Source organism: Pleurodeles waltl, chromosome 4_1, assembly GCF_031143425.1.
Source record: "Pleurodeles waltl isolate 20211129_DDA chromosome 4_1, aPleWal1.hap1.20221129, whole genome shotgun sequence".
In the NCBI taxonomy this organism is placed as follows: domain Eukaryota; kingdom Metazoa; phylum Chordata; class Amphibia; order Caudata; family Salamandridae; genus Pleurodeles; species Pleurodeles waltl.
In genome coordinates, this window is record NC_090442.1 from 772,169,845 (window position 1) to 772,193,529 (window position 23,685).

General features: G+C 46.1%; 1 protein-coding gene across 11 annotated transcripts in view; it reads right to left on the reverse strand.

Moving 5' to 3' along the window:
• Window positions 1-23,685, reverse strand: part of SBF1 (SET binding factor 1) — a 1,129,538-nt gene that overhangs the window by 607,079 nt on the left and 498,774 nt on the right. For all 11 annotated transcript variants that reach the window (XM_069229431.1, XM_069229429.1, XM_069229425.1 and 8 more), the window contains exon 16: window positions 5,646-5,795. In XM_069229431.1, coding sequence (XP_069085532.1) covers window positions 5,646-5,795 — 150 coding nt within the window. The remainder of the gene's footprint in view (window positions 1-5,645; window positions 5,796-23,685) is intronic.

Here is a 23,685-nt window from a genome sequence, read left to right on the forward strand (position 1 = left end):
CATCCAATAGTTCCTCCATTGACAACAGATAAGTCTTTTAGAAAGGGTGAGTGTCTAAAAGGCAGGGTATCAAAAGTGCAGATCAGGACCCCAGTATCTGTGGTCGCTCCTCGAAATTTGGTTGTTTGGAAACTTTGATGCAGCGCAATTGGCATACTGGCTCACCCATGTAAGTCCCTAATATATGATACTTAAGTGCCCAGGGCATTGGTACACCACCTATCAGAGGGGGTCAGGGACGTCATCTACCTCTCCTAAATCAATCGGATGCTTCCAGGAGCCTCTGCCTACTTTGTTTAGAAGATGGCAGAATCAAGCAGCAAGCTGGCAGAGCTCCCATATGCCGAAGCATGTATTATGCTTCCCATGGGAGCCTATGCAAACTGTGTCTGCAGGCCTGCCATTGCAGCCTGCGTGGAATGGTGAATGCACCTTTCGCTTCAGAAATAAGGCTTGCCTTATATCGCGGTCACTGTACTTGGACGCTTTATTTCACCCCTCTGGTAGGCTCTTAAGCCCAAGGGCAGGGTGCATAGTCCTGAGTGTGAGCCTGCCGCAGTCAGAGGAGCTCCCGTGAGTGATCCAATGGCAGCAGGCCCAGGGAGTCACAGGGAGGCCTCAGCAGCACAACAAAACAGGAGTCCCACGTCGCAGTAGCTGCAGAGTGGAAGCTGAACTTGGAGTTGCAGAGTACTTGAGGCTGAGGCTTCTTGGAGCCTAAAGATCTCCTGGAGGACGAGTCAGCAAGCCTTGGCAACAACAATAATTGCAGTGCACAGGGATTTCGTTCCAGTGGCTGCATCAGGGGCCCATCATCTCCCAAGTTGATCAATAGACGAGTTGGACCCAGAGGATGCACAGCCACGGATGTTGCAGAAATCTTGCAGGAGCTGGAGAAACAGTGTTGCAGTGGGAGCCCTCCCAACTGGATACAGTCGTTTCAGTTTCTAAGGCAGACCAGCAGCGGTTCCAGAGGTCAGGAGCAGAAGAGTCTTGCAGAGAGTTCCTTTTCAAGTCTTGCTTGATGAATCTGAGGACCCACCCTCGGGAAAGCCCTTAACACTAAAAGGGAGTTGGTCACTATCTGCACTTACCCAACTGGGTTGCAACAGCAGCTGGACAGTCGAGGCTCCTATTGACTCCAACGAAGGTTACCGACGTCACTTCACCCCTACGCACCTGGACAGTCTGGTGTAAGTACTCCGATCTCCTGGGTATCTTCGGGGTCCACTGGGAAGGGTCCTGAATCCCTAAAAATTCAACTTCGAAGGTCTTGTGTTAACCTGTGGGACACCCAGCTCGATGACAACTCTGAACACGGGTTTCTGGTACTTACCTCTGGCAATTTCTTACTCCCTCTGCCCCATGGATTCTAACACACTTACTTTGTTTGGGCACCTCCATTCTTAAACCACTTTCTTAGTATATGGTTTGGCTCCCCCATAGGGCCCCATGTATTTCTGTGCTATTCCTGTTTGTTTCAAGGGTAGACATTCCAACGTTAGTATGGTCTTTAGTGTTATAAGAAAGAATACTTTATTTTTTGTAACACTTGGTGTGGTTCTTTCTTGTGTAACAGTTACTCACTGACTACTGTGGTATTTTAAGTGCTTTACAGTCTTGCTTGATAAGACTGAGCTGCTCTCCAGAACTACCTTTAGAGAGCATTGGTTATCCAGGCACTAAAACAGTATCACTAAGGGTTGCCTGGACTTTGGTGTCACACCATAGGTGTGCACCATAAACTGAGCCAGCCTCCTTCAGTGGCAGCATACCGTGTAATGATCAGCAGTAGGTCCCTTTTACCCTGTGTCACTGGAGGGAGGCCTATAGGCTCACTCACGTTTAAAAAAAAGATACAGTGCTGTGTGATTAACTCACCCTTAACCTACATCAGGTAGATTTGGAGTGCTAAGCAGTGCAGATGTAGTGACGCTGCTGGATAGTGCAGTACTGTGCAGTGGAATTACAATCAGTGCATGTACTGGGTGTATGTATTCCTGCTATGTATTCTTGCGAAGAATACATTACATATGACATGTAGTGCTCTGCAGTGCATTCACAATGAAAACGTGCTGGGTGTATGTGTGCTTGTGTGAAGTACAATACATGAAAAGTAAAGTGTTAGGCAGCACACACATAGTGAGTGTGTGTGCTGACAGTGTGTGTGTTTGCAGATAGCACACCCTGGTACCATGCAGAAAAGCTACACTACTGAGCAGTGCGCACAGACTGAATGTGTGTGCTGAATGCAGGTGTGTCTGTAGTCACACAATGCATGAAGGTAACAGTACTGGAGAGCGTGTGTACTGTGAAAGTACACTGGATGCAAGTGTGCTTACAATGGTACATTGAAAGGACAACCCAGGTTCCATTTTGGGAAGCCCATGCCTGCCTGGTGAAGACATGAGGAGTAGAGGGAATCCGATTGCAGACTGATTTGTGTATTGCTGCTTTCCTGTGAGCTGGGTGGGAACACACAGTGGAGGAAGAGACACTCCCTTATCACTTCAAAATAGTTGGTCTTTGACTCAGTGATAAATCATAAGAAAGGGGAGTGGACATATCTCAGGAAAGGTACATAGGGCTGATAAGGGGATCATAACGCTTAGGCCTGGGAGAGCAGGGTTAGCTTTTTGTTGCACTTATTACTTTGACTTCCACCCAGGTTTGAACTCTGATCACTCCCATGAACTGTGTTGTGGAACAATCAAGTTTGGAGTTTTGCCTGCTGTGACAAATAGCCTTTCAAGAGGAAAGAAGAAAAGGCGACAGGTACACTTGAAAAGAAGCAGAACCCCAACATAAAACTTTGAGGACTCCGACCATAACTCACATTTGATGTCTGGGAAAGGACTATAAGAAGGGAAGGTGAAGACCCCAACATTTGTCATCTGCCAAGCAGCCAGACGACCTGTGTAAGAAGGGAAAGCTCTTTAAGATATCTGCCTGTGACAAGTACTGGGGGAAAAGGCCTGCTAGTCTTCCTGCTGGGATAAGGAAACATCACCAAGGGAAACAAAGACCACCTGCCCTGGCACACCAGTGCCTGCCTGCTTCCCAAGACTGGTGCGTCTTGTGAGGAAGAGGAGAGCGTTGGAGGAAGTGAGGTCCAGAGGACAGTCCTAAGAAGAGGACTTCCTGAGCGAGGTGTGAGGAGAACGGCTGCACACTCACAAGTTAATTGCCCATGTGCAAGAATGGTCCAAGAACCCCCAAATGCTTGAGACAGCTGCTGTGATTTGAGCCATGAAAGGAGTGACGTGTGGGAAGAGCTAGGCCCGCACCGCCTCGTAGCAGTGACCCCCTGTGCCAAATAGTGCCACTGTTTAACTTATTGAGCCAGGAGTGTTGAGGCTTGTAACTGCCTTTGTCAGCGACCCCATTGGTCAGGAGGAGCAACAGTGGCGACACACTTGAAGAGTTTGTGCAAGACTGTGAGTACCAGAGCAAACCTATATGACAGGCAGGACTGCCGGTACTACTGTGGCCAAGAGTTCAGATCTCAGTCCACATAGAGATTGCAGCAGTGAATGGGGGGTCAAGCCAGTACACTGAGACCTACACCTGACTGATTCCCTGAGGATCACAAGTATGCAGCCAGAGATTTTGCTCCCTCACGGGGCTGCAGCCAGTAGCTGAAGGATCGAATGCCCCCACTATACACTCTCCCTAAAGTGAGGAGGAAAGTGACTTACCTTGTGTTTGCCGAGCAGGAGCAACTCTGATCAATGGAACGAGCTGGCAGCGCTTCTCGAAGGAGAGAGAGGAGGAGAGTCCTATGTGCCACCCGCAGATCGACTTCACAGAACAGGAATCAGGAGCGCCCACGGAGAGGGCACTTGATGCATTGCTGAATGCTTCCAGAGCAGGTAGGGCTGGAACTGGACCTTGGTGCTTTGTGAGACTCGCTGCTAACTATGCTACAGCACCATAGACATTTTTGACTAAATCGTGAGGAGACAACCGAACTCTTGAGCACGGCTGACTAGTAAGCATTCCCTGGATGCGGCCACCAGTGAATGGAGAATAACTCAATCCATGTTGTTAGAAAGAGGATGGGACAGGGATTTGCCTGACAATGACTAGTACACTAATCTCAAGGGCATTTTGTTATTGCATATGAATGTCATTATTCCTTTACTTGCTTAGCTTCAGAAAATAAAATACTTAATTATCATACAGAAGTTAAGTATTTGGCTATGTGATGTATTGTTCAAGTTGAGTCGTGTCCTCACTAACCTGTCCTGATTAGCAGGATTCCAGTGTACTAGAGTCTAAACACACTGAAACCAGGCAAAAAGTGGGGGTAACTATGTCAGAAAGATGCTACTTTCCTAAATCCGCCACCCCGGTCGTGCTACTTAAATCTTGTTGACGGTGGTAGCCTTCCACTACTATGAGGGTAGCGCTTTGGGCACCCCTCCCAGTCCAACAAGACCACAACCCATGAGGGAGGCCTATGTCACGATGCACATGTGTGATCCATGTTTACCTATGATAAAAACAAAATCTGCATTAGGGATCCAGACAACAGTACAGTTGGGCACTCAGGGCAGGTGTATAGGTCTCCAACCAAGCAGGGGACTTTTCCATCCCAACAAAGAGTGTTTCCTATTACACTACCAAAGACCAAGAAAAGGATAAACAAAATATATTTTAAAGAACTTGGCTTTGGACAACAGTCAAACAGCGCATTTTAGCTTCACTGTACTGCTCTACAACGTTATTTTCACCTTATCTGCTGGTGCCTGACATCTGCAGTACCCAAAGCTTTATTATTTTCTGAACAATGTATTTCATGAATTTATTTACAGTGTTTTATACAGCACCAACGTGGCTAGTCAGCAATAAAATGCAATGGCAGTAAAATAGCAGCATAACCAGCTATAAGAGCATTTGTGGGGCTATCATTTATGTCACATGAAGGGAAGACAGACAAATCTTTAGGCTGATGCCCAATTATTATTTTCTGTTTGACGATGCATGACAGGGGTATGCAAAACATGTATCTCTGTAACAGATTATTTTTGTAAAACTGTGACAGCCAAGCACTGCTTCAGATCAAACACTGTCAGCATGTGTCTGTAATTGACATGAACACCAATTTACCATACGAGGCTAAACACCAGTACCTTTAGCAACTACCTTTAAGGGGCACTAGGATGTAGTGCAGCAGTCAGAGCAACTGCCTTGGGAGCAGAAGATCCAGACTCAACTCTCGGCGTGACGTACTGTGACTCTGGGCAAATCACTTAATCTGCCCGTGCCCATGGACAGCGCCTTGAGACCCTCACGGGTGATAAGCTGCGCTATATAAATCTACATTTCATTTAAGTGGCACATAATAGTCATTGTTTCAGGACACACCAACAGTATCCGACACATGCAAGCAAACTACACCACTGATTCAGGAATGTACTGTCAGCATCTACCATCTTTCTGTGAACAGCAGTTAAGCATTATTGTATACATATTTAAGCAATATACAAGAGAGTCTAGCCAACCAATTTCAAGGCCACTGTAAACAACCAGTGAGAACCCACTGCACTGCGCAATCAAAATACCCTCACTTCAAAGGCGGTATTTTGCCTACCAACCTCTGCATAAGTTTACATATTTTGCAGTTCCATGTGTAAATGTACCTGTAAACAGGAGTTCATCATGCGCACAATGAAGTCAAACTGCTGGTGATCGAGGACGGCCCGATTCTGCTGTACATGTAGGTTAAGTTCCTGAGTCAGGCACTGTCTTGCTGCACGTCCCTTCAGAGCCCGAAGAACTGCTGGAAGAAGCTTAAGATTTGGGAGACACATTAATTAAGTTCAAACTGACTATAAAGGAAATCAACATTCACATGCACAAACAAAAAACAGGACCAGTAAAAAACGAAACTGTAAAGGTATCCTGTGTCCCTAACGAAACTGTAAAGGTATCCTGTGTCCCTGTCTCTAACAGACTCAACTAAAGAAATTCAGCTTTATCTTTGTGACTCAGAGCATCCTATAAGAATTTCAGGAGGACAGTTTAGGTTCTAATTGGCATTCCTGTTTCCAAAGTCACCACTGCAATCTTGAATTTCAGTTGTCAATCTAATTTTTCCCCTTGTCCGTCGCACCTCCTTCACCTTTACATTTCTTTTCTTGCTACAGGCCCTTGGAAATTTCTAGCCATTTTCAAGCCCCAAACGTTTATCAACCACTTTTCAGCCATATAGCTGTTCCTACCCCATCTCTTCTGTTGTTATGCCTTTTTCCCCTTAGGCAACCACTTTACCTGCCTCACATCACTGTTGTGCTTCTTCCCTACATCTATTACTATACATCTGCTGCTTGCATGTCCACCCCCATGCCCCTGAAGTTTAACAGTCGGTCTTTTCACAACCCGCTGTAGAGTTTTTAAGTTCCACTACCTGTATGTCAGCCCCTGCATCTACACAACTGGCAAGTAAAGTGTAGGCATAAGAGTAAAGGATTGTCATAAAATACAAGGCATTGTGGGGGCTTCACAAACGGTGAATTAACTCAAAATAAAAACAACAATGTACTGACAAATTTCACACTTGACAGTATTAATTCATTGGAGCAATCCCGGAAACAGTGGTGTTCCGGGCCTCATTCTGATGCAGTAAGTCCAGGATAGTCGGACTACGGTCCCGCTCTTTCAGACCTGATCCTGGAACACACTAAGAAGAGTTCTGATTCTTCTTGGCTTGCAGTCTCCAGCATCCTCCTCTTCAGCTATGCCAGGTGGCAAATGCAGGCTTTGCTATCAAATTTGAAGTTCCAATGAGCACACCATCAAGGCAATTTGACTGATGCCATTTACGTTTCGGAACAGATTGCTCAATGTAATGGCTGTCTGAACGCAACTGGTCCATTGATAGGGCCCTGTGCCTTCTCCACCCAGAGCTAAAGGTGGTAATGGACACATCCTTGGGCAGCGGGGGAGGTCATACGGGGGAGATGGAGATTAGGGTGCTCGAGTGTCTTGCAGAGGGCCAGTTCCACATCAACCTACTGGGACTGCAGGTCTTCAGGCACTGAAGGCCTTCCTAACGACTGTAGGAAGCTGCTCTTTATATAGTATACCATAATGAGGTATAACGTGCAGAGTCCAGGGTGTCCCTCATAAGTGGAGAGGGGCTTGCTCCAGCAATCCCAGGGTGCTCTCTTAGGGGGTAGTGTGGTTGAGCAGTCTTAGGCTTGTCAGAGAGGAGTGTTACACATTTACCATAGACACACAGTCAATAAATGAGACATATGATTGAATAAGGAGATCTCCACCAATTTACAAAAATAACAGTTTATATATGTTTGGGCACCAGAATCATTACAATACAATAGAAATTACTCACAGGCTTGAAAGTCGACAGTTAGTGCAATTTTTGAAACCTCAATACTACCCTATGGGAGACAAAATATTTACGGCAAACAGGTAGTCCACAGCAACTTACAGGACCAATCTTACAGACTTGAGGTGAGTATTGGGCAGGGTCCTAGCCCACACCAACAGGTCACCAAGGGAAGCAGGTAGGTGGCCGGGTGCAATGGTGCAGTTCAGCGTCAGGTGCCCTGAGGAAATCAAGGGGATCGGTCTGGTAAAAAAAGATGCTGCAGGTAGCGACTGGGGGATCAGTCTGGCTGTGCCAACAAGAGAGTTCAGTTCTTGCGATGCTCAGGGACGTAGGGACACCTGTGGTCCTCTTCGCCTCAGTCCGGGGCAGCTGGGTGCAGAGGTGCAGTGGACTGTCAGGTTTCCGTCACCAGGGGCAGCTGCAGTAGAGGGGTTGCCTGCTAAAAGAGGCTGCAGGCATCAGCATGAAGGTTGCAGTGGGGAGACCCACAATGAGAGACTGGGGACCACGCTGGTACTGTTGGACCATTTCAACTTGGGCTAGGGGGCACGGGTGAAGTGGTGCTGTCCGGCGTCAGGTTTAGCTGCTCAGCATTTCTTGAGGTGCCTAAAAGATGCAGGGAAGCAGCTCCGCTACTCCATGAGAGTTCCTGGTTCTTGGGTGAAGGCAGGCAGTCCTTCCGAGCTTTTGAAGGCACAAGCAGCTGCAGGAAAGCGTCTTTTTTGCAATTGTTGAAGTCAGAAGGCAGGCTGGCAGGGTTGGGGCAGAGTCAGTCACTAGTCTTCAGTTCTTGCTTTTGCATCTCTACATTGTCCTTCTTCAGGTCAGCAGGATCTGATTTTCTGGTGCCAGAGGCTCCCCTAAATACTAAATTTAGGGATGTTAAGGTCACTACGCCCCCTACATGACCACTTCCTGTGGGGAGTGGGCATAACACTTTCCCAAAGTTCCTAGTTCTGCCATCACCAAGATGGCAGACTTTCAAATTTTGTGTCCACATCAGGCAGCTCACCTTAAGGGTGGAAATGACCTGAGGGGTGGACACACCCTTTTGACTAATTTTCCCACCTGTCCATGTGCCAAATGGGTACTGGCTCAGGAGGGGCAGCATCTCCTCCTCTGAAGAAAGCCAGATCTGCATACCAAGGGCGTTGAACTGAATCCCCCCTCTTGGAATGCAGATCTGCAGGTCATCCTGTTGGTTGGGAGGGATGTGTTAACACCCCTGCCGGAGAAAGCTTTGTTCCTGATCGCCAGAGAGCAGAAGCTCTCACCCTTCGGGTCAGAAACATGTTTGTTGGTGGCAGGCTGGCTAAAACTAGTCGGCCAGTACACCAGCAGCTGGTAGGTTTTTTAGTGGACACGTCTGAAGTGCCCTCTGGGTGCATGCACTAATAAATCCATCACTGAGGATTTATTAATATGAGATATTTGATAAAAACATCCCTAGTTTCAGTGAAACCATCATGTAGCTGGGGAACTCATATTGAACGGTGTGCAGTACATGTACTTAAAATGGCTTCCCTGATCACTTACTATTTCTAAGAATCGACAAAAACATAGCAAGGGCTTATCTTCTCTCGCACATATGTCCTCACATGTAATATAATGCTCCCTGCCTTAGGGCCGGAAGGCATGCTGTAGGGGTGACATATATATTGTATGCAGTGTTAGTGGGCATGGCACATAGGCTGTGTGCCATGTCGTGTTTCACGTTCAGCTGCACCAAGACACGCAGCCTGCAATGGCACTCTGCATGAGCTAGGTGAGGGGTCCCTGCGTGTGAGAATACATGCTGAAGCCCTTTAGGACCCTTTTTGGTACCCCTGCCCTAGGTACCTGGGGTACCATTAACTAGGGACTTACAAGGGTGTCAAAGGTATGGTCAATTGGGGAATAATTGTACAGCTTTTAGGGAAAGAGATCTGACTCTGGGGACCAGGTGGCAGGAACCCAGTGCACTTTCATTCAAAATTGCATCACATACCAGGCAAAACATCGGAATGACCATGTCAAAAAGGGGCACTTTCCTACACTGACCATCAAGGAAATCCAGGAGGGCTTGGAGCTATGGATCCTGAGTCAGCAGTCTCTGCGTCTCTGGAGGTGGTTGAAGAGCAAGGGCTTTTTCCTGAATGAGAACCACTTAGCAGGGACCATGAATAACAGAGCAGACAAATTGCTTAGTATATTTGGTAGTGGCATCCTCAGAGTTTAAATACTGTCTCTTTCATTACAATCATGACAGTTTGTCTCATGAGTAGTGCAACTGCCATGCACCGCACTTTTCCCTGTTGGTGCTGAGAATCAACATTCTTGCCAAAAGTTGCAACTACCTTTTACGTAGGCCATCCCATCACTTTCACTGCAATCTTTGCTCATCGTCACCAGTCAAATGAGAAGAGAGTCCACTGATTAGACCTTAAAAGGAATTTAAGTTTTTACACTGATCGTACCAGAGATCACGTAGTGGATGATGAAGTTTGTGGGGTTCTCTAGTGCGAACAAAGTGAAGGTGCGTAGAAGATGAAGCAGTCAAGGTGGAGTCATCTGCATTGAGATTTGCTAAACACTGGTCAGGGAGCAAATGGCAGGAGGTCCGAGAGCCCATCCCAACCGGGATAAGGCTGCTACCACTGCGGTGGCACACAGAGTGCCTGCCTTGGCATTTGTCAGACTGTGACGTAGATGTTAGTGCAGACGTACATGGAGCTTTGGCTGTCAGGTAAGCCATAAAAAGATGCTGTGCCCACTTGATTTTGCAAGACTATTTGGTCTGAGCTCACTCTACAGGTAGTCCTCCTTGGAGGGGGGGTATGTGTGTAGGAGGGAGGGGGTCCTTCTTTGGTAAGGTGAGGAATCTGCAATTAGAATTACCCATCAGAAGAACAAGTTATTTACATTCTATAATACTCTTTCTGGCGGATAGTCTAATTGCAGATACCTCACTATCCTTCCATCTTCTGGTTCTGTGAAGTGATCTCTTTTTAACCTCTGAGGAGGTCCTACGGTAGTATTCAGCACACTGGTACCAACAATTGTTTACATTTCACATCTGAGGGCGCAAAAAGGGAAACAATTAAAAGAAACCTTTGCCAACACCCAGGGATGGTGCTTATACATGGCTGCACTCCCTCATTTTCGGGCAGTTTTGGAGTCAGGTGTGGAGCCACATGACACCACCTAGAGTTAAGTGGAATAACTGCTATAAAAACGCATCTGTATACAGTCTGATGCCTGGGACACATTCTAAGATGAGGAATCTGTGGTAGATAGAATATGTGTAGGAAGGTGGCTCTGTATATACTATACCAAAGTGAAGTATAGTGTGTACAGAGTACAGAGGTTCCCCAGAGGCTTTACAGAGGCTAAAAGTAGATAATACTAATGCTCTCTTTTGTGGAAGCGTGGTTGAGCATTCGGCTTATCCGAGGGTAGTGCAAAGCATTTGTTGTACTAAGTCAAGAAATGAGCCACACACTCAATGACTAACTCCAGTCCAATGCTTTATGTATCAAAAAATATACTTTGTGGGGGGCAACACCGGATTCAGTGGTGGCATCGAAGCATCTGCTCCAATGACTTCTCATGAACTTACCATTCCTAATGACTTAATCCGCTGCATAATTGGGCGTCAAGGTTTTAAAATCAATGAGATTTGTCAGATGTCAGGAGTGCAAATCAAAATAGCTAACCCTGTGGAAGGTTCTACTAAGCGCCAAGTCACTATCACTGGATCTGCTGCCAGTATTAGCCTAGCAAAATACCTCATCAATGTCTGGCTTTTATCAGAGACTGATGGAATGGGAAGAAGTTAGAACACCAAGGCCTTTGTCAGAACTCTGCTTCCTTCCTGATGTTCATTTACATATGATCCAACTGTGAAGTTATCACACAGTTTGCAATTCCAGGTTTTAACTAATTTGTAAATTTCAGTTGTGAATTTTTTAAAAGATTTTATAAGTTCCCTTTGTTCTGTTAGTTTTTGTTCATGAAGATATTTCTGTTGTGAAACGTAAAGGGTGGAATTGATGCATTTCAGATCGTTTTAGTTCTGTAACGTCAGGATTTTTTTTTTTTTTAAAGAAAGAAATTAAAAAACGGACTGGACTCTGAAAAAAAATGTTTTATACTGAACTTCCCAGTATTCAGTGAAGCCATCATGGAGCTATGGAGTTCGTAATTACAAACTCCCAGCCCATATACTCAATATGGCTATCCTGCACTTACAATATATAAGAATGGTTTTAGGCACTGTAGGGGCACATTGCTCATGCAGCTATGCCCTCACCTGTGGTATGTGCACCCTACCTTAGGGCTGTAAGGCCTGCTAGAGGGGTGAATTACCTGTGCCACAGGCAGTGGTTTGTGGGCATGGCACCCAGGGAGGGATGCCATGTCGACTTTACATCCTGCTCCCCACCAACACACACAATCTGAAATGGCAGGATGCATGTGTTTGGTGAGGCTTACCATAGGGTGGCACAATGCATGCTGCAACCCTTAGGTTCCTGGCCACAGGGCCCTTGGTAACACTGGTACCTTTTACAAGGACTTAGCTGTGTGCCAGAGGTGTGCCAATTGTGGAAGCAATTGTACAGTTTACGGAAAGATCACAGGTGCTGGTACCTGGTTAGCAGAATCCCAGCACACACACAGTCAAGTTAGCATTAAATATCAGGCAAAAAGTATGTGTGTGGGTGGGGTGACCATGCCAAAAGGGGCACTTTCCTACAGTATGCACCAGAAACGGCATTAGCGAAGGTAAGTGACTTTTTCTTCAGGTTGACGGAGGCCTCTTACCACATAATAACTATAAAGAGCGCTCTTTCAAGGTAAATGCCCATTTATGTCTGTTCGCAAGTGAAGGCTCCTTGAATACCCAGAGGAAAGTCTGAAATGATGCCTGTTGGTCCTCAAACATCCCAGTATAGTTGTTGTGGTGAAATGTAATCATGAACAAAATGATATAATTATTGGTAAGTGAAGCTGCATTCCACAACTACAAACGACACGGCATGCAACCTGTCAAGTTAAGAAAGGCTGACATCCAACAACAGCGCATGCTCCATGTCCCATAAAGATTCATGTGGGAGTGTCCCAAATGGATCAAACTACCGTCAATGTGCAAATGGAGGACAGGGAATGTTTAAGGAAAAAAAAAACTCACTAACTGATTTACGTTCAAATCAAGTCATCTTTATGGAGCGTAACTACTCACCTGTGGGGGTCTCAAGGCGCTGAATGGGCTTGACCTCTGTGCTTCAGTCGAAGAGCCAGGTCTTAAGGTCCTTCCTGAATTGAGGCAATGATAGTGACTGCCTGAGGCAAGGTGTTCCAGCCTTTTGCTGCGAGGTAGGCAAAGGATTTTCCTCCGGCTGAGGTATTCCATATGCAGGGTACTGTGGCTAGTGCTTGTTGAGCAGAACGGAGAGGTCTGTCGGGGGAGTAGAATGCTGTGCAGTGGTTGAGGTAGGTGGGTCCTAGGCCATGGAGCGCATCGTATGCGTGGAGGAGGAGTTTGAAGTTGATCCTCTTCTCGACAGGGAGCCAATGGAGGTCTCTTAGGTATCTGCTGATGTGTTTGCGGCAGGGGACATCCAGGATGAGTCTGGTAGAGGTGTTTTGGATGTGTTGTAGTTTCTTCAGGTCTTTCTGGATGGTGCTGGCACGGAGGACATTGCCATAGTCGAGTCTGCTGGTGACCAAGGTGTGGATTACAGTTTTGTGGCAGTCGTTGGGATCCATTTGAAGATCTCCCTGAGAAGTTGGAGTATGAAAACAGGAGGATGTGATCGAGTTGAATTGATGGGTCATAGTGAGCAATCAATCCAGGATTAAGACGAGGTTGCATGTGTGGTTTGTTTGGGGGGGGGGGGGGGGGGAATGGGGGGAATGTAGAGGGAAGCAGGCCACCAGGAGTCATCCCAGGCTAATGTGGAGGGTCCCAGGATGAGGATCTCGGTCTTGTCAGAGTTGAGCTTGAGGCAGCTGTCCTTCATCTAGGCAGCGACGGCTTCCATCCTGTTGTGGAAATTCTTCTTGACCATTGTGGGGTTTTTGGTCAGTGAGATGATCAACTGGGTGTCATCGGCATAGGAGACGAAGTTCAGTCCATGGTTACGGACCGTGGATGTGAGCAGGGACATGTAGATGTTGAAGAGTGTAGGGCTCAGGGAGGAGCAGTGTGAACTGCACAGTTGATCTCTGGAGGTTCTGACCGGTAAGGCAGGGGTCTGACATTATCCACCTCCTGTCCCAGCCTGTGTGACAGGCATCACAGGGAAAAGGTGAAGTTTGGAATTTCCCTCCAATCTACAAACAAATAAAGCCAAGAGTGGGGAGATTTTTCAGCAGTACAGGCATCTATTCAGGCAACCCATCTTCGATGATGGTAATGCAATTACACAATTACAATATGGCCCTAAAATAAACAAGGGAGTGTTGTTAATGTCCTGAAATATTCTGCAGAACTCTGCTTAAATGTAGTTGTTAATGATCCTGTAAGAGAATGGGCTATTAGCAAAAATGAAATGCTGAACTAGGGTACAAATTCCCCTTTGGGGGAATAAAACAGTAAACCAGGAGCAAATAAGCAGCAGAGTTCAATAGAGATAAAATTCAATTAATTACCCTCTACTTAGGGTCCTCCAACGTTATCTGGAGAAAGTGTGCCTGCTCTTCCATGTAGGTACCTACAGGTCTCAGGAATTGGGACTCCTGTATATACCACAGTTGTCACTGACATGACTCTTATGAAACACGCCCCTAAAGCTGATCAGAACTAGACATGCTTTTTTTCTGTCCATGTAAAAACTTGATGCACCTGTGTACATCCAATAACTAAAGTTTTTTTCTGCTAATGTAGTTGGATTTGAAAAGGAAGCGCAAGGAATGACAGACTCATTCAGATGGACGTCAGTGGAAACTTTAGGAATTAACTTAGACATGGTGTGCATGGTGATCCTTTGCGAAAGATAAGTTTCCTTCATTGTGAATGCTTGAAGCGCTCTCTCTCCTTTTGCTTGGGTGAGAGCAAAGAGCAAATATGTTTTCCATGAAAGACATTTTACCTGTTTTTTTGTTGACTGGCTCAAAGGGAGATCGCATCAGCTGAATGAGCACTATGCTTAACCTTCAAGGCACCAGAGAACATCTAACAGGAAAGAAAGGCAAAAAAATCCCTTTTTTGTGAACTGCTGGATGATTCTCTTTGAAAACAATGATGGGGCCTCCTTGGTTCTCCTAAATCTTGACATCAAGACAGTCTGGCCTGCTAGCTGCAGCAGGAACACTTAGAGGCCTAGTCTTATAGACCAAGGAGTTCAAAAGTGTTTACATGCATGCCAATAGAACCAATTTAGGGGCGAGACTCGCCATTTTTGAAGCTTCATTTGGGCTGTCTCCTGTCTGAAATTGCCTCTCCCTCAATTGAAGTCAATGGGAGAAACACATTCTCCTGATTATTTTGATTTGTAAAACACTCTTCCACTTTCCTCTTATTAAAAGTTGGCACATATGTATTTATGTGGAATGACTTTTTCTTATCCTACCCAGAGTCCTCTTGTGGACACTTCCCACATGTGAGCTCCATTAACGTATCCATTGTAATGCCAGACCTGTGGGCTGGAGGGGAAGGGTTGTGATGCGATTGTCTGGAAACGTACACCACAGTACTGCTTTCTTGAGACGCCTGCAAACGGTTACTGTGCCATCCCATTAACCATGTTGGCTGTTGATATTGTTGGTCTAGCTCTTGCAGAATCGGTTTCATATGCAGCCAGCGGAAGGGAATTGGCACTATGCAGGATGACAGACATAGCAGTGAGCTGTAAGTTTACTGACCAGGTCAGACTCATTATGACAGAAGCACACTGCCAGTGATCGAAGCTTTGCAACCAACTTTAAAACAAGGATTGCTCTTAAGACTCACATTGACACAGGATAGATGGAGGACTTCTATACATTGAGTGTCAGGCCCAACTGATGAAAGACTGAAGCAATCCAGAGTGAGTCCCCCCTCCACCCCGACCCCCCCACCCCCCCCAAATGAGCCTTCAGGAAAACTGGGGTCATGATAAACAGTATTAAATAGATGTTAGACAATATGCAGACATAAAATTTGGATGGTAGTAAAAAAGAAGATAGGTCACTGTTACTGGAACCGATGTCTCAGCACCGCACAACCTATTACCACAGAAACGCCAGACCTATTAACACAACACCTTGAGGCATTGCATCTAGGCAGTAGTGTTTTGTGCATATTCTTCCAGGTGGCTGCTCTACAAATGTCCTAAAGAGGCACACCAACAAACAGTGCTGTTGAGGTTGATACAGCCCTAGTAGAATGAGCATGTGTTGAGGACTGTAAAAGTTTCCCCTTTTCTTGGTGGCAGAAGTGAATTGCGCTAGATAGCCACCTAGCAATACCTTGCTTGGAGAGAGGATAACCTCTTCTTGGAGTGCTGAATGCCACAAACAACTGGTTAGATTTGCTAAAACCTTTGGTTTTGTTAAAATTTAATTTGAGGCACCTTTTGATGTCTAGACAGTGAAGAGCTTGTTTAGATGGCGTGGTAGGGTTCAAAAAGAACATCTTTAGAATAACTTTGATTGAGGTGACAGTCTGAAGGGACTTTGGGGATTAACTTTGGGTTTGTACGAAGGATCACTTTATCATCCTTAAATGGTAGTAAAATATCTTGTATGGTAAAAGCTTGGATCTCGCTGACACTTCTATCTGAAGTAAAAGCCACAGGAAAAGCGACTTCTCACAAAAGGAACTGTAAATCCGCCTTGTGGATGGGTACAAATGGATGAGTCATCAATTGTGATAACACTGTGTTCAGCTGCTAAGATGGAGTAGGTGGTCTGAATGGTGGGAAAACTTGAAACAGACCTCTGAGGAATTGTGTGATGATTCTAGCAGACCACAATGATGGTGACTTGTCCGATTGTCTTATCAGGATGGCAGCCAAATGTACCCTGATGGAAGCATGAGCTAATCTGGATCATGCCAAATTCAATAGATATAGAAGAATGTGCTTAGGTAATGACAAGAGCAGATGGATTTGAACTTGTTGACACAACACGCAAATTCTCTTCCACTTTTGGCGGTAGGTTTTGATTGTGCTATCCGCTCTGGCACATATATCTCAACATTCAGGAGAGAGGTCTAAGTGGGTGAACTCATTATGTTCAGGAGCCAGGCTGACAAGTGAGGAGATCCAGAATCTGGGTCTAGCACTTGGCCCTTGTTCATTGCAAGAGGAAATGTGATGTCCTTAACAGAGTGTGGGGATTCTCTGAGAGAAGAATTAACTCGGTAAACAAATGCTGGTGCGGCCACGCAGGGGCTATCAGGAGTATCCATCAATGCTCAGTCTTGATCTTTGATAGAACCTTTGGAATGAGGGAAATGGGCAGAAAAGCATAAGCATATATTCCAGACCATGCCACTGAAAATCGATTACCCCATGATCCCGGATGGTGATCCCAACTTGCAAAGAATTAGCATTTGGTGTTCTGATGAGTTGTGAATAGGTCGAGGTTCACCTTGTCCCCACTTGGAAAAGATTTGATCCAGTTCACACTCGTGGTTCGATGTTCTCCATTTGTTGAGAATGTCTGCTATTACGTTTGGTTTTCCTGGAACGTGCTACACTTGTAGATGCACTCCTTGTAGGATGGACAAATTCCAAATGTGTTATGATTTTCAAGACAGGAGAAGAGATCTGGTCCTGCCCTGCTTATTTATATATTGCATCGTTGTTATGTTGTCTATACGTACTAGAACAGCAGAGTCTTTACCCTTGGAAAGAACGCCTGTAGGGCCCGGTGTACTTCCTTGGGCTCGAGCAGATTGTTGTGGTTGTTACTGTGTTGCCGTCTCCATTTGCTGCTGATCTGCAGGTCTTGAAGTTAGGCTCCCCATCCGTCCAGGGAAGCATCAGTAGTTATGACCGATGAAGAGGGTGGGCTGAGGAATGACAGGCCCACTGACAGATGTATAGTCTGAGTCCAGCAAGGTAGAGCTATGATCATTGTTGGTATAACACTTATGGTATAGTCGAAGGAACCACTGGCTTGCTCCCAATGGCTGTCCAGTTCTTCCTCGAGGGGTCCCATTTGCAGCCGACAGAATGGAATCAGAGGAATGCAATATGACATCATCCCCAATAGAGACCAGCAGAGGCGCACTGAAAGAGACTTAATTGACTCTGGTAATGATATTAGCCTTTGTCATCTTTCCCTTGTAGGAAATGCCTTGCTGAGCGAAGTGTACAATATTGCACCCAAGAACGTGATGTTCTTTGAGGGTTGAAAATTTGACTTTCTCAGGTTCATAATAAGACCTAGCTCTTTTGTCATGAAAGCTGTTGTTCATCTCTGCGCATCTAGTTTGGAAGGAGCCTTGACTAGCTAATCGTCCAGATATTTTTGCTTTCTCAGGAATGCTGCAAGTGGTGCCGAACACTTTGTGAATATCCTGGGGGCTGACTTCAGGCCAAAGGGAAGAACTCTGAACAGTGAATCTGAGGAATTTTCTGTGGGACGAATGAATGGGGATCTGAAAGTACACATCTTGAAGATCGAGAATAGGCATATAATCCTCGGGATTAAGAAGTGGTAGGATATCTCGCAGTGATATACGGAATTACTGCTTTTTGAGATACGTATTTAAATCTCTGAGGTTGAGAACTGGACAACATTTCTTACACTTCTGGTGGACTAGAAAGAAACAGGAACAGAACCCCTTCCCTCTTTCTGAAGCAGGAACTCTTTCGATTGCTCCCTTCTGGAGCATGGTCAGCACTTCCCGTTCGAGCAGATGTAGATGCTTGTGATTGCGGGTATGAGGAGGCTGTGGTGGTGGAATCTGAATGAAGATGACTTCTATGGTGTGACCAAATTGAACAAGGTCCAGGACCCATTGGTCCAATGTTATGTCTTGCCCACAACAAATGTAATGGGAAATTTTACCTCCTAGTATGGAAGTCGAGGGAACACTGGTAACCGGCTCTTGTAAGAGGTCATTGTTGACGATTTGTGTCCTTCCCTTGGTGTCCTGCTCTGCCTTTCGGCATGGGCCTGTTGTAGGCGGTCTGTTGAGGTTGTTTTTGAGGGTATTTTGTCCTCGTCAGAAGTTGATAGGTCTTGAGGAAGGGTTGCCTGATGTGTGTCTTACAGCCTCAGGTATCAGTAATGGTGTAGAAAGTTGCACTGTAGGTGACCTTGCCGGCGTAGTTAGTTGCGCTGGGGAAGTCGTAGGAGGAAAACATTTTTTGTAATCAGCAAGCATGAGTTGTAGGTCTAAGATGAGTGATCCAGGTACAGGAACCATTTTATAGGTATTGTTCCTGAGAAGCTTCGTATCCCAGTGGATCATAAGCTTCTGCATCATACTCCTCTTGCTTTTCTTCCTCCTCCTGATATTTAACATTCAGTTCAGATGGGCTGTGTGCCACACCAAAGGGTCCTTCTTCAGAATCATCCCCCTCCAGCAAATGCGCAGGTATCAAAGGTATTATTTTGCTTGGAGAGGTGTGAGATGGTATTAAAAACGTGCTCTTTTATGATTTTCCCCTAATTGACGGTGCATCTACGAGGGGACAAGAAACGGTGTCAATGAAGCTGTGTGCTCCGTCGATGAGGAAGCCGCCATTGGTTTCTCTGCTGTTGATGGTGGGTAGTCGTTGACGGTGGAACAGTCATAGAGGTCGTCGATAGTGAGGATATGGAAATCTTTAATGTTGAAGGTCTTGTTGAGAACACCGTCGACAATGGTGTTGTCGTCGTAAAAGAAGAGGTAGAGCATAGCGTGGAGACAGTGCTTGTAGTTGCTGTAGTCAACGCTGCTGTAATATCTGTCATCGGTGACTAGGTTCTTGTCGACCACTTGCCAGAGGGTGGCACAGGCAAAGGTTTTTTTTTAAAGGAGTGTTGAAACTTCAGAGGTGATGTAGGAGGTTCAGATGAAGCCTTTTTTTTTTAGCCTTTCTGAAGATGCAGAATGTCCTTTTTTCTGTTTTTATTTTTCAGAAGGCGAGTGTCTCTGAGGAGATCTGGAAGGACTGTGGCCTTTTTAAGACATGAGTGGTCTTTTTTTAAGCGTTCTTGGGGTACTCACTGAAAGTACGGGAGTGAGGGGACCTGTCCCACTTTTGTGAACTTCTTGAGGATGTAGATGAGTCGTCGCTCCCATTGCCAGACACAAGCTCTTTCCTTGATTTTAGCTTCTGGAACCAAATCAGCAGTCGTCCTTCTCTGTTTTTTAAGGTCTTGTTGGAAAAGGTTTGTCATACCTTGCAGTCTTTTGCTGAGTGGTCTGGATAAGGACAGTAAATGCAATCCTTATGAGAATCCTTGAAGTGAAGACTCTTTTTGTCACAGGTCTTGCAGGCCCTGAAGAGACTCTTTTTCTCCTTACCTGACATAACTGGATGAGAAGTCAGACAGAACAGCAACAAGAAATACTTGGTGTAAGAGGAAAAACTCAAAGTACAGAAATTTAAGAAAACAATTCCTAGAAATAACTGTGAAAAGGTATAACTAAGCAGAGCTCAGTGGAGACTCCCTAGCACAACATGCGGTAGAAAATCTGAGGGACTTGAGCTTCTCTTAGGAGGGTTTCTACAGGGTGGTGTCACCTGAATGGCTGAAACCTATCTTTGGCTTCTTTTTTAAACAGACTAGTATATGCTTCAAAAGTGAAGGCCACAGGGCCTTAATGCTTTATGTTTAGCATTGCACTGCTATTGAAAGGTACAGGGGGGACTCCCATCTCAACAACAGGGAATGATTCAAGCATGTGAATCTATGAAGGTTCCAATACTGGAGTAAAAGTACATTAATCATGTTGTTTGGGGACATGAAAGTAGGAGTTGTTTCGTAGATCTTGAGAGGCAAGGAGTTCTTTTTCTGCAGAAACAGAAGCATCTCTTCCAAAGTGACCATCCATAAAAAACTGGTTCAACAGAAATTTGTTTGGGAGGACCAGAATAGATCTCCATTCTCCAGGCCTCCTTCTGGCCAAGACAAATCGAGAGTAGAGAGACACACTCCTCTAGGACTTGGGGACTTTTTCAATTGCTCCTTTCAGAAGGATTTCCGGTTGAATAACCAAGAGATGTGGATGACATTTCTTCCAGAGTGTGTTGCAAGGGGGGGGGGGTCTTACAAAAACTCCAGCGTGTGCCTGGACTGAACTATCTGGAGTACCCAGCGATGTGTGATACTCATGGCACATTCAGAAGCAAAGTGGAAGATTCTACTCCTTACAGCCTGAGGTGGGTGCAGCATTACAAAAAAACATCAGGCTTGCTTGGCTGCATCCTGGGGATGCAACTATGAGGGGCCCATCTCCGTGGTAACAGACATCAGAGGCATCTACCTTACGAATACCTCTGATTATAGCTCAATAACCTGGTAAGGTAATATTGGCTACTTTGTATTGATTGAATGCCTACAATCGTCTGGAGCCATGAAATGATGTGGAAGAAGTAGGCCTATATTGTAATGCCCCCAATGAGAGAGCAGTATCTGTCTTTATATTTTGTGGCACATCAGCCACAGGTTTGCTGGGGCTTGCCTATAGAAAAGCATGTCAAGAATCTTCACCTGCACTTGACAGAACAGAACAAGGAGCTGGGCTCATTTCTTAAAGATGTGTTACAATGAACCAACCAAAATCCAGCATTGGAGAGGTCTAGCAAAGCATCAATAATGGCAGTCCAGGTTTTGGCCTCTTCTTTTCTATCTACTCCAAATAGGCCTATCAAAGGAGAGAGGCAGTGCCCCACTTGATGATTGTAGAAGCAGAGGATATCAAATACATTTGCACAATCTATGTGGAGCTGGCGCTATAATCCAAGTTATCAATGCATGTAGGAAAGTGGCTCTTTTTGACATGGTTACCTCCATGATTGCCTGGTACATTAGATGAATTTGACTGAAAGTGCACAAGGTTCCTGCTAACCAGGTCCCCAGTACAATTGGTTTCCCAACTGGAAATTTCTTTAGCACCTTCTGTATGTCCCTAGTAAATAGTACCCACCACATCACACTCTCCACAACAGACTCCACAACATAGGCATTCAACAGAACGCCCTTAAGTGGGTTGCCTCTTTCTTCTCAGGATGCACGCACAGCATCCGCCTTCCTCTCAGGCTGCATGTAGAACATTCTCCTTCCTCCGCCTTCCGCACTGCAGAGCATCCGACTTTCACCCAAGAACATTACCTGCGGTGTACCTCAAGGATCCTCCCTCCCTCAGCCCAACCCTGTTCAACATCTACATGATCCCTCGCAGACATCGACAGATCCTACAGACTGAATCTAGTCTCCTACGTCAATGAACTAACCTAATCCCCTCACTCATCGAAGACCCCCACAACGCCATCACCAATGTAGCAATGTGGATGAAAAACAGCTGCTTTGAACTGAACACTGACAAAACTGAAGTCCTGATCTTGTGGAAGGAGATCTCCATATGGGACCACAGCTGGTGGCCAGCAGAACTCAGACCAACGCCCTCTCCATCAGACCACGCACATAATCTCTGCATCATCCTCAACTGCCAACTATCCATGAACTGACAAGCAAACTCAGTATCCTCCTCCTGCTTCTACATCCTCTGTATGCTCTGACAAATCTTCAAATGGATCCCTAAGACAGTCACATACGCTCTGGTCACCAGTCGTCTCGACTATGGCAACACGCTCTATGCCAGAGTGTTCTCCCAGCTACTTGAGACTCTACAGAAAACCACAACCAGACTCATCCTCAACCTCCCCAAGCGCTCAAGCATCACCTCAGGAACCTCTACTGGCTCCCCATCCAGAAGAGATGCCAATTCAAAATCCTCACACTTGCATATAAGGCTGTCCACAACATAGGGCTGTCCTACATTGACTGAGCTTCTACGTCCCAGCAAGACAAGTACACCCCGCCTCGCTACAACTTGCACACGCACCCCCTTTATCCATCACAGCGGAGGCCGATCCTTCCCCTACACAGCAGTTAAGTATTGAAACAGCATGCGCCTCCATCAACCGAACAGCTCCCCTTCCCTGGAGGACTTCAGGAGACTCACAATGAGGATTTTAGACTGAGAGACAGCACTCAGATACCCTTAGGGTTGATAGTTCTGCGCTTTACAAATGCTGTGACTTATTGATTGATTGATAACCCTGGTACCTACATTCTGAGGTACTAAAGCGAGTCCCTAAGGGTTGCAGCACAACTTGTGCGACCCTACGGGCCCCTCACTAAGCACATGCCAGGCTGCCATTGCCGGCTGCCTGTCTTGGTGCAGACAAAAGTGAGAACACGACATGTCACACAGCCTGTGTCATGTCCACTGACACTGTATGCATTATATGTACGAACCCCTAAAGCAGGCCCTATGTCCTAAGGCAAGGTGCATTATATTACATGTTAGGGCATATCTGCAAGAGCAGACATGCCCTTGCTATGTCTTTGATGATTCTTAGAAATAGTAAGTGGGCAGAAAAGCCATTTTAAATAGATGTGCTGGACACTGGTCAATACAAGTTCCACAGCTACATGATAATTTCACTGAAGATAGGGGGATGTTTGGTATCAAACATTTCTTATTGATAAATCTATCACTGAAATCAGTGTGGGTTTATCAATACATGCACCGAGGGCACCTTAGCGGTACCCCCTGAAAACCTACCAGCCTCTGGTTTGCATGCTGACTAGTCTGAACCAGTCTACCACCACCAGAAAAGAGTTTTACCCCCTAAGGTGAGAGTCTTTCATCTCAGTCGGCAGCTACAAAGCCTGAGCTGGGAGGGGTGTTATACACCCCCACCCAACAGAATGACCTGCAAATCTACATTCCAAGGTGGGAAGCTTCACAAAAACTCACCACCCTTGATATGCAGTTGTGATTTCCCTCACAAGGAAGATGCCAACCTCCCCTGCACTAGGGCCCATATAGCACAACCCAGCACCTGAAGTCACCACAGCACCCGTCGCCTCCGGCCCGAGCTGAAGTGGGCCACCGGTGCCAACAAGGTTCCCCAGCCCTCCAGAGTCCGAGTCCATTATGGTTTCACACCTCCTGGAGTCCCCAATGACACCTACAGCCTCTGCACGCAGCCCTGTCTACCGCTATTGCTCCGGTAAGGAAAACTAGACACCCCCACCTGTCGCCTCTGGGCCGTGGAGAAGAGGACAAAAGGTGCCCACCTGTGGCCGAGCATTGTGAGGCCTGAGCCCCACTGTGGGTTCACCCCGAATGGCTTTCTAGCCAGAGCCTTCAGCCTCTTTTCGAAGTGACTGATATCCATTGAAACACA